The sequence below is a fragment of the Xiphophorus couchianus genome, chromosome 12, assembly GCF_001444195.1.
Source record: "Xiphophorus couchianus chromosome 12, X_couchianus-1.0, whole genome shotgun sequence".
NCBI lineage: Eukaryota > Metazoa > Chordata > Actinopteri > Cyprinodontiformes > Poeciliidae > Xiphophorus > Xiphophorus couchianus.
Genome location: NC_040239.1, coordinates 7,552,103 through 7,561,920, shown reverse-complemented (window position 1 = coordinate 7,561,920; position 9,818 = coordinate 7,552,103). Strand labels below are relative to the sequence as shown.

Below are 9,818 nucleotides of genomic sequence, written 5' to 3'. Positions count from 1 at the left end.
AACCACGTTTTTCTACAAGATCGTTGATTAAACTAGTAATATTATAAGCTAAATGGATTTAGCTAAGCTAAAAGGTTAGTAATCACTAGTCTAAGCAACTCCTGCAGGAAAACTGGGTTAGAAACTTTGTCTTTCTTTTAGTTTCCTTCCTTATTTATCTCAGCTAGGAAGAAAGACAAAAGAAAAAAGTGTCGATTTGTGGTGTAGTTTTTCTACAAGAGTTGATTAGACTAGTGATTATTAACCTTCTAGTTTAGCTTCAACCTTTTGCTTAGCTAGCTTAGCTGCAGACTCAATTTCACCAGCATTTAATCAGTGAGGAAAACGATTTACAAAGATATTTGTGTATTAAACTTGTCCCTGTACCTTTTACTACACTTAACAGGTGAGTCAGTCAGTCGTCACCATAACCGCTCATACCAGCCTAATTCCTCCTGCCTGTCCCAGTGCAAAAAGTGAGAAATAATCTTTTTCCAAATCAGTTTCTTTCAATAAAAAACTTTAACAAAAACTGTACGTGTGGATATGTGTCTGGTGAAATTTGGATGAAAACATGCTTGTTTTTCAATGAGTGGGTAAAAAAAAAATCCAGAAATTTTATTCAAGTAAGAGTAGAGATACTTCATAATAAAATGACTCAAAAAAGAAAAAGTAAAAAAGTACAGCATAATAAAAATAATTATAAAACAATTTTTTTTAAGTCACTAAAATAAATGTAATAGTGTAACTAGTTTCAACACAACTCTGGGCTTAAATAAGCAAACTAAAAGTCTACTAAGATTTTCCTGACATGAATATTTTCCTCAGTATTTGTTTGTGTCTTCTATTTTAATCATCTTATTTCAGCTGAGAATTTGTTTGGAAAGTGCAGAAGCTCCTCCAGGTCTGACCTGGTTTGACTGTTCTGGGCTTTGAGGAACTCGGCAAACTTCCAAGAACAAAAGGTGTGTTCGAGGTGCAGGGAAGCAATTAAAAACAAAATGTAGACATAAATGTGAATGGGATCTGTATTTTTTAAAATACTAACCAACAAACAAACGCAAGGTTTTAACTACCATTGTTGAGAATTGCACCCAGTGGTGTAAAAACAGAAATGGTCGCTTAAGATGTTTAAGATGAATGTGATAATTTTCCGTTGGCTGTTATTGACTTATAATTGCTTAACGTGAATCAGGTCTGATGAAATTGGGTCAGAGGCAAAACATGTTTTCACTTGAGGAACATGCTGAACCATTCTCTTTCTGAGCTGAGTAATGTTTTAAATATTTGTCCCCTAATGGAACTAGTTGATCATTCCCAAACATTAATCAGTATCGGACATTCTATGTCTTCCTCTTGCGTTTGAGTTTTAATATTCAGCACTTTGGGCCGTTGTTTTTGAAATGGTTATAAATTAAGCAGGTTTAGCATAAAAAGGATATTAATTTTAGCCTTTAAAACAACTTCAATGGGTATTGGGTATTTCAACATTACAATGACTTGAAATCTTTAAAGAAAAATTAAATTGATATGACATTCTCGCCCATGAGGTTAAGTAGCTCTGTTATGAAATATGAGTAGATTTTAATTATTGCGCATTTTATTTATTTTACTGAGGCTTTAAGTCTTTGTGACACTCCCTCTTATCTTGTAGTTCACACCTGATCTGCACACGATGGCCATGCTTGGAGGAAAAAGGAGGATGAAATTACAACCTCCATGTAACATCTGAAGACAATTTTAAAAATTTAGAGCATTAACCAACGTCAACAATACCATCTTTAACATTTGCATTTACGTTTACATTTTTTGTTGCAGAATCAGATAAAGATGAATTATAATCAAACTACAATTGAAAAAAGAAGTTTACATACATTTTCAAAAAAAATAGGAAAAAACAACATTTTTTCCTTCACTCCCTGAAGTTAAATTGGACTAAACCTTTCTAGGTTTGGGTCAGTTAGAATCACCAAAAGTATTTCAGTATGATTGGATATTTCCATTACGTCTATACTTGAATATAATTGTTTAAACAGATAAAAACATCTGGAAATTGTTCCCCAAGACTTATTTTTGACCTTCTCGTCAAAAAAGAAAGCAATGTGTTTAAGGTGTGACTCCAATTAACTCAAATGTTAATCAGAAGTTTCCAAAGCCAGGAAATGACTTTCCTTCATTGTTTAATAATCACTCTGTATTTAAACTTCTCATTTTAAAGACTGTCATGAATAAATCTTTCACATACTCTGTCATTATTGTGATATATGTAGCAAATAGAGATAATTTTCCAACTGACCTAAAACAAAAATTTATTTGGTCTGCTTTAACTTCTGACAGTGAGGAAAAAATGTTTTAGTCAGTGTATTTACATTTTTGGTTTCAACTTAATTTGTTTGGAAAAATCTAGTTTTAAATACTTAAATCACAATTGTTTGGATGTTTATTTATCTTACAACATTCAGATTAACTTTATTTTTGCTAAATTTACAACATAAAAAACATGAAAGCACAAAGTGATCTGTTAGCCCACATATTTTGTCTTGAGCCAAAAACGAAAGTAATATGTCCAAGCAATTTGTCATTTCGCATCCTTGATGGTACAGTATAAAAATAATTGCACAACATTTTTGATCATAAAATAAATCCCTAAATACATTTCAGTATTTAAAGTACATTAAGTGTAATCCAACGGTTTCCATTATTTTACAGTCATATCTCTTTAGATTCTTTCAGCAAATTACCAGCAACTATTCCTAAAAACAACAGAAGTCCCAGGTTTCTGTTTGAACTAAACTGTTTCCAGCAATCTTCTGCTTTGTTGATGTCCACTGTGTAAATCTAAGAGAAAAAATAGTAAATGTATTACAAGAAGATCCAGATTTAAAAAGCATCTACAAGTAGTGAGCGTTGTCATGTTCCTCACCTGGCGTGCGAGGTGAACGGCCACAGCGCTCAGTGCGGCATAGTAAGGAAGCGTTTGCTCAGCATTGGCTCCGGCCTCGACCAGCCCAGACAACATGGCCGCCGTGAAGCCGCCCAGCCAAAGTTTGGTTCGCTCCTGGAACATCAGCGCTGTGGATTTTACTCCCACTTTAACATCGTCCTCTTTATCCTGCGTAATAAACATCACCAGGACATCAGAACTCAATCATTTCATATATGTGATAAAAAATAAAGCACTCCGTCAGTTGTATGATTTAAACGTGTGAAATACGGTCAAACGCGAAGTTCGCCTTACGATTCATAACCGGTGGTAGTCGGAGTTGCACCTGGTTTGCAAGTGGAACACACAACACGACAGTTGATTTTTTTAGAATAGGAAGTCGTAATGTCCCACTTCCAAGTACAACTGGAACGCAGCATAACGCCATCCGTTGACAACAGGACACAGATTCTTGAACTCCTCTGCTTGAGGCAACGAGTGTATAGATCCAAATTCATTTTTAATATATTATATATAAAAGTTACTTGATCATTAATTAGTATAAATGAAAAAAAAGTTGTATTCTTGAGAGGTTGTTATTTATGACTTCCGCTGGCCACCAGGTGTCGCTGGCGCCCCAAAGGTTTGAATTGTCTACAGCAATGAAACTTCCCAGCCATTTTATATATAGTATATATAAGAACAAAATTATTCTTAGATAAAAAGTCACTTTAATAAATAAATAATCTGCTGGCCATGCCCCCCCAACTCAACATTTACACTCACAAGTGAAAATGGGTGCAACCAGATGCGTTATTATACAACCACACATCTTTGAAAAGCAGAAGAGGAGATTGCTGTACAACCAAACGAATGAAGGAAGTGGTTTCTAAATGGTAAGTCAACAACAAAACACTTTTTCAGCAGCTGTACAGCACATACAGCGGTTAAACCAGCTGACCAGACGTCCTGGAATTGGGTTGCTAGGTGACGGGCTAGGCTGGGCTGGGCTTTCTAGGTAAAAGCAGTGACTCAACAACAGTGAGGTTTTTGAAATAGCTAATTTTTGAGACACCAAAATACATTAACTTATTGCCAAAAAAACATCTGGATGTTGTTTTTAAGCACTTCATATTTTCTTAGAAGAAGAAGAGACCCAAATGGAAGTGTAAAAATGTGTAAAATATGAATTTTTCATGATAAATTCCCTTTAAGGTGAATTATTGGAGTCAGTAACTAACACTGACTCCAATAATGACTAGTCTAGAAGGAAAACACCTCTTTATGATTCAAAATTTATGTCTAGTCACCTGATGAGCATAGATTGTGTCATATACCAACGTCCACATCACTCCAGAGAAATACAGGGGAAGGCATACGGACCAATCACAGGAGCCCTTCACGGCGGCCCAGCCAAGCAGAGCGCCCCAGTTAAAAGTGAGCCCTGCAGAGAGGCGACATGAGCAAGACTTTAGCTTCACTGATGTGGAGAGGCAATGGAAAATCTAACTTTCCTAAAACACTCACCCAATACGAGCTGTGGCCAGTAAGTGATCCTCTTCATCAGTGGGTAAGTGATTACAAGAGAGAGAGAAGAGGCACCAAGAGCTATGCTGCCAAGAGAGAACGAACACACAATCATAAACCTTTAAAAAGAAATGATTTTCTAACAACGTGGAATATAAGTTTATACTGTAATATTACAGAAAAGTCCTTTAGAAGAGAAAACTCTTATCAATCTTCTCTGAGTAAGTGGAGCTTTTAGCAACCTTGAGAAATACAAAGTCTGGGTTTTCAAAGCAGTTTTTTCCTTGTTTGCTTTGATTTTGTCTAGAATTGTGAATCTTCTGACTCCCCAGTTCCCACACCTGGCCTGGTCAGGGACACGCTGACCTGAACCCCCTTTTTCTCTCTTTGTTTTTAGACAAATGGAACATTTCGTACCAGAACTTGCTTGCAGTGGCTTTTCAGGCTGCCAACCAACTCTCCCAATTCTCAATTAAGTGAATTCAATATCAACTACGACTCAAACCTAATAAAGAAGCACTTCCTGCAAGATCTTATTAAACGAGCCAATATTATATGTCCAGTAATATTCCAGACACTTGCACAAAATGCTTATTTGAAAAACAAACGCTTCATTGTCTGTGGAATTGTCTTAAAATCCAGAAATTTTGGAAGGATGTTATCAAGTGTCTATCTGATTTGTTCAAGGTGAAAGTCCCTTTAGACATTAAACTCTGTGTACTAGGAATAAACCCAATGGAATTTAAACAATCAGAGAAGAGTACTAAATAGATACAATATGGATTTCTTCAAGCCAAGAGATCAATTGCATTATGCTGGAGGAGCATGGACACCCTTCCCTGGGACTCTGGAAGAAAGAAATTGCAAGTTCGCTTGGACTGGAAAAACTAACGTATATCGCAAGGGTAAACAGCGGGACTTTGAGAACCTCTGGGAGTCGTACGCGAGGACCACAGGGACTGAAGGCGGAGTTTAATATCAATCTGTATGAACATGATTGGTCAGCATGACTGGAAAACCTCCATAAATTTAGTCTATTTACCAATTAAAAGCCATGACTAGTATCTGTAAACCTTTGGTCAGAACTGCAAGTCGGATTTCTATAAAAAGCTTAAAAGATTTCATTCTCTTGTTCGCAATGTTTGCAAACAAACTTAATAAGCTACACTTGGTTACCTGTAGTAGTTGAGACACAGAAGAACACAGAGAGCGAGGGAGAGCTGCCCTCCGAGGAAAACCAGCGCCTGCATCCGTGAAATCTCCCCCGATGCGATCGGTCTGCAGGCTGTCCTGGCCACCTGCACAGAAACGTCACCACTTCACCTCAGACTGATAAAAATATGATGACTGTCGCCAAGAAAGCAAAGTATTGCTTTCTTGCAAAACTTTGCAGTATTACCTGGAAAAACAGGAAAAAGGTCACAATGGCAAGAACCTTTCACATAACAGATATCAATGGAGAAACAATCAGCAACAGATAAAATTCAGTTTGAATATTTCAATAAAATATATTTCATAATTCTAACTGCCATTTCAATCCCACTGCAGAAAAAAAAAAGATCCGAGAAGACAGGAGAAATTGGAGAACCTTCTAATAGAATCACAAATATATATATATTTAATTAATTAAATACCAGTGTGAATCAAAATAAGGAATATTAGAGAGAAGGAAAATAATAATTAAGCAAATCAGAAAATATGTCAAGATTTAAAAACAAAGTATCCTAACCCACATATATGAAAAATAATTCATTTTTTTTGTTTTGACACCACTTGGTTATGTTCTGTTTTGTCCATCTTAATGTGTATCTCCTTTTTTTTTTGTTTACTTTATTTTTGTTGTTATTTGTTGTCTTACCTAATTGCCTAGTAGTTAATTTATTGATTAATACCTCTGCTTGTTAGTCTATAATATTTGTTTTGTATGCACTATTTGATAATAAATTAGAAAAAAAAGAAAATCTGATGGCTGCAGAAACACTTTGCAATAAAACTATATGCTCAAAGGTTTTGTAATGTTTTAAAGAGATCTAGATCTTAATAGGGGTTTTACCTGGTTAAATAAAGGATACAATAAAATAATAATAATAAATATGTTAGTTTGTTTTACTTGTTTGTCAAAGTCTTTATCCCACATGTCGTTGATGGTGCAGCCTGCCCCCCTCATCAGCAGGGCGCCGGTACCAAACAGGGCAAGCATCCCGACATCCGGGAGGCATCCAGGCTCCGCTGCCAAGGCGATGCTCCACGTACAAGGAAGGTAGAGCAGCCATGTTCCTAAAAACGAGACGCTGCTGAATTTAAAAGAGGATTATCTGCTAAGCATGAAAAAAAGAAGACTAAAAATAGAAATTCAGCCAAGAGGAAACTGTGCCCAGCGGGAGGATTAACTGTGATCTGACTGAAGTTGTTTGAGCAAAGCCTTAGCAATGCATTAATGCATGAACTGAATCTTTTTCTGAAAGCAATGAGAGACTAAACAACAAAGACTTTCTTTATAATTTCAGGGCTCTTCAATCTTTCCAATCATATTTCTAATTAAAAATCAACTCTTCTGTGAAAACTTGTTCTACTTGTGGGGTTTTCCAATATTCGTCAATTGATTCATAATTTTTCTAGTTTCTTTAGCAGATATTTTTCTGTGTTAGTGACTTTTCCTTCTGATTTTATGCCAACTATTCTTAGTTTTCTATTTAATCACACAATTTTCACAATGCATTCCCCTTGATTGACAAAGAATCCATCTGAAATATACTTAAACATCATCAAAGATATTTCATCCCTCTGAACGTCAATCAAATCAAGTGTTTGTAAGCTGCAAGTCATTCTGACTACTTTACCTTCATCCAGCATGTACTTACAGATCGCAAGTATTAGTTTCTTAAGGTTTGTATTGAAAAAAATATGTATTGGAAACGTGTTTCTTCTGCCTGACTTTGGTATTTCCTACCACACTTATTCATTTGTTTGTTTTATTTTTTTCATTGAAATCTTTAAAATACAATAATTTGCATATAGGTTGATATTTTTTGTCTGTCTGATGATATAATTTTAAATAATTCTAAATGCTTAGATCAGACATTATGATCTTGAGCAGGCCTTTTCCCAACATACTTTTTTTAGTCTTGAGTATTTTTTACTTTTTTACGTGAATAAAAATATGCTGCAGTACTGCTACTCCTAAGCTGAGGTGGACAAAGTACCCAAATATTATACTCAAGTACTTTAATCTACTTTTACTCTAGTAAGAGTAAAAAAGTATCTGGTTAAAAGTACTGAGTAACTGATCAGAACATCTGATTGAATATTTCAAAATAATGTCATCAGGCAGACAAAAATGTAAAGTTAGGTCCAAATTCTGGTATTTTATAGACTAGAACAAAATAATCAATTCCAAATAACATATTCAGGCAGCATTTTCCCAAATCATAAGAAACTATGGAACTAATACTTAAAGTCAGTAATGTAAATATATTTTATATTAGAACAGGGTGCCAAACGTCGCAGCAGACTCAGAAAGTAGAGAATAATATTAGAAAAACATAGAATAAGTCTTATATTAGTTTAAACTGTAGATGTTTCTGTATCTCATGCATTTTTTGTTTTTTCTTCACTGTTACTCACAGTGGGTAGAGTATCCAGAAATATTACACCAGAGGTACTTTATAAAAATATAACTCAAATAACAGTAAAAAGTAGAGTGTAGTAAAACTACTCCTAAAAGTATTTTCATTCCAAAAAGTTACTCAAGAAAATATAACTGAGTAAATGTAGTTAGTTCTGTTCTTAAATACAATTTTGGGATACTCTAATAAAGATGACATTTGTAAAGTTACATTGTAAAAGAAAAAACAGCAATAATTTGCTTAATATAACCTGTCATTGTGAAAAAAGTGGGTGTTAAAGTCATATTTTCCTGAGTACCAAACTCAATATGTAATTCACAAGCTAAACGTTTAATTTACAAACTAAATACTTAACTTTCAAATTATTTATTAACCAAATAGTTTTCAGTATTTAGTTGGCAACTAAATATTTAGTTCCCAAAATAAATAATAAATACCATTTATTTTCCAAACTTAACATTTATCTTGCTGATTAACTTAATACTTCTGGCATTTATAAAAGTGTGAATAACATGGCGAAAATATGACTTTGACAAGTTACATAAAGCAAATTATTAGTGTTATTTTTTTACTGTGTAACTTTACAAACGGCACCCCATGCTCTACTTCTCTCTGATTAACAGTAAGGCGTGTCTTTCAGAGGGAATGAATGCAGTTACCGATGGGTTTGTCCAGCCTCATCAGTCTCAGGTAAGGCTGGACATGAGCAGGAGCTGAGTTCACCACATTAGCACCAGAGAGACTGAACGACCTGCGCTGCGTTTCTCTGGGTCTCAACTTAAACCGACACTGGCTGCACAAAACTCGTCTCAACACAGCAGACTCTGAAAGGAAGCCGTCTTTACTCCTCGCTGTTTGGTTTTGCAGGAAGCAGTTGGACAGGGTGGAGAGACAGGACGGGGGACAGGTCGGACTCACAGCGGTCCATCTCAGGGCCGTCAGAGTTAACCGGCTGCTCAGCCTGTTAGGGAACATGACGTGTCTCTTCGGTCAGCTGCACATTTTAAAATTTAAAACCGCAATAAAAAAAAATCCCAAAGAAAATAAGCGACCTAGCGCTGTTCAGCGCTTCTACTGTTGCGGTACGTTCAGTATTATTGTCCGTAGGAAACGACCACAACAAGAAGCGGAACGAATTACGTACCGCTTTCAACTCCAGGTAAAGCTGCTTATTTTGTCCCTGAAAGTTGGCTAGGAGATCTAACCAAAAAGTAAAACCAGAAATGAGGGTAATAATTAAAATTTTATGTTGAATGTTTTTGCGCAAGTGAAGTACAAAGAAGGTTGCCTGTTTATAGAATTTATATGTTTTTCTGACCACACCGTCTTACAGCATGTTACTCTCATAACACCCTATTTCCTTTATATCAAACTAAGACTTTATTCTATAATACGTTTTACTTATGTACACATTTTTCTTTAAATCAGACTTATGTCTCTCTGTCTGCCTCTATCTGCCTATTTGTGTGGAAACTTGCAAAATGCACCTAGCACCCTTAAGTGTAATAAAGAAAATTTCAACTGAACGTGTGAGCATATACCGATTTATTTATTTATTTATTTATTTATTTATTTATTATATTGAGAAAACATCTATGTTCACAAAAATAATGAAAAACAATATAGCAGTAAAGTATAATAATATACAATGGAGCAAAAACAACCAAACAAAAACAGACATTATGATAAATTAAAAATATACAATGATTTACAATATTAATCTGTGTATACAGCTTTTTGTAATTGTACTCTTTGCAGTAGTG

At 35.1% G+C, this 9,818-nt stretch overlaps 1 protein-coding gene across 1 annotated transcript; it reads right to left on the bottom strand.

The window, feature by feature from the left end:
* Window positions 1-2,401: 2,401 nt before the first annotated feature.
* Window positions 2,402-9,172, bottom strand: coq2 (coenzyme Q2 4-hydroxybenzoate polyprenyltransferase). Its single transcript, XM_028033391.1, has 7 exons — window positions 8,715-9,172; window positions 6,540-6,706; window positions 5,606-5,727; window positions 4,430-4,515; window positions 4,213-4,346; window positions 2,903-3,091; window positions 2,402-2,817 (listed from the first exon to the last, which is right to left on the bottom strand). Exons 1-7 carry the CDS (start codon window positions 9,028-9,030, stop codon window positions 2,689-2,691), a joined length of 1,143 nt encoding a protein of 380 aa, XP_027889192.1. The 5' UTR covers window positions 9,031-9,172; the 3' UTR covers window positions 2,402-2,688.
* Between the last annotated feature and the right edge of the window lie 646 nt (window positions 9,173-9,818).

Bases quoted from the DNA above. Each gene is read 5' to 3' on its own strand.
- coq2 (XM_028033391.1), bottom strand. From the start codon at position 9,030: ATGTTCCCTAACAGGCTGAGCAGCCGGTTAACTCTGACGGCCCTGAGA. The intron at 5,728-6,539 runs GTAAAACAAACT...GTTTCTGTGCAG, and splicing joins ATAAAGACTTTGACAAACAA to GTGGCCAGGACAGCCTGCAG. The intron at 3,092-4,212 runs GTGACTAGACAT...TTTATTACGCAG, and splicing joins ACACAATCTATGCTCATCAG to GATAAAGAGGACGATGTTAA.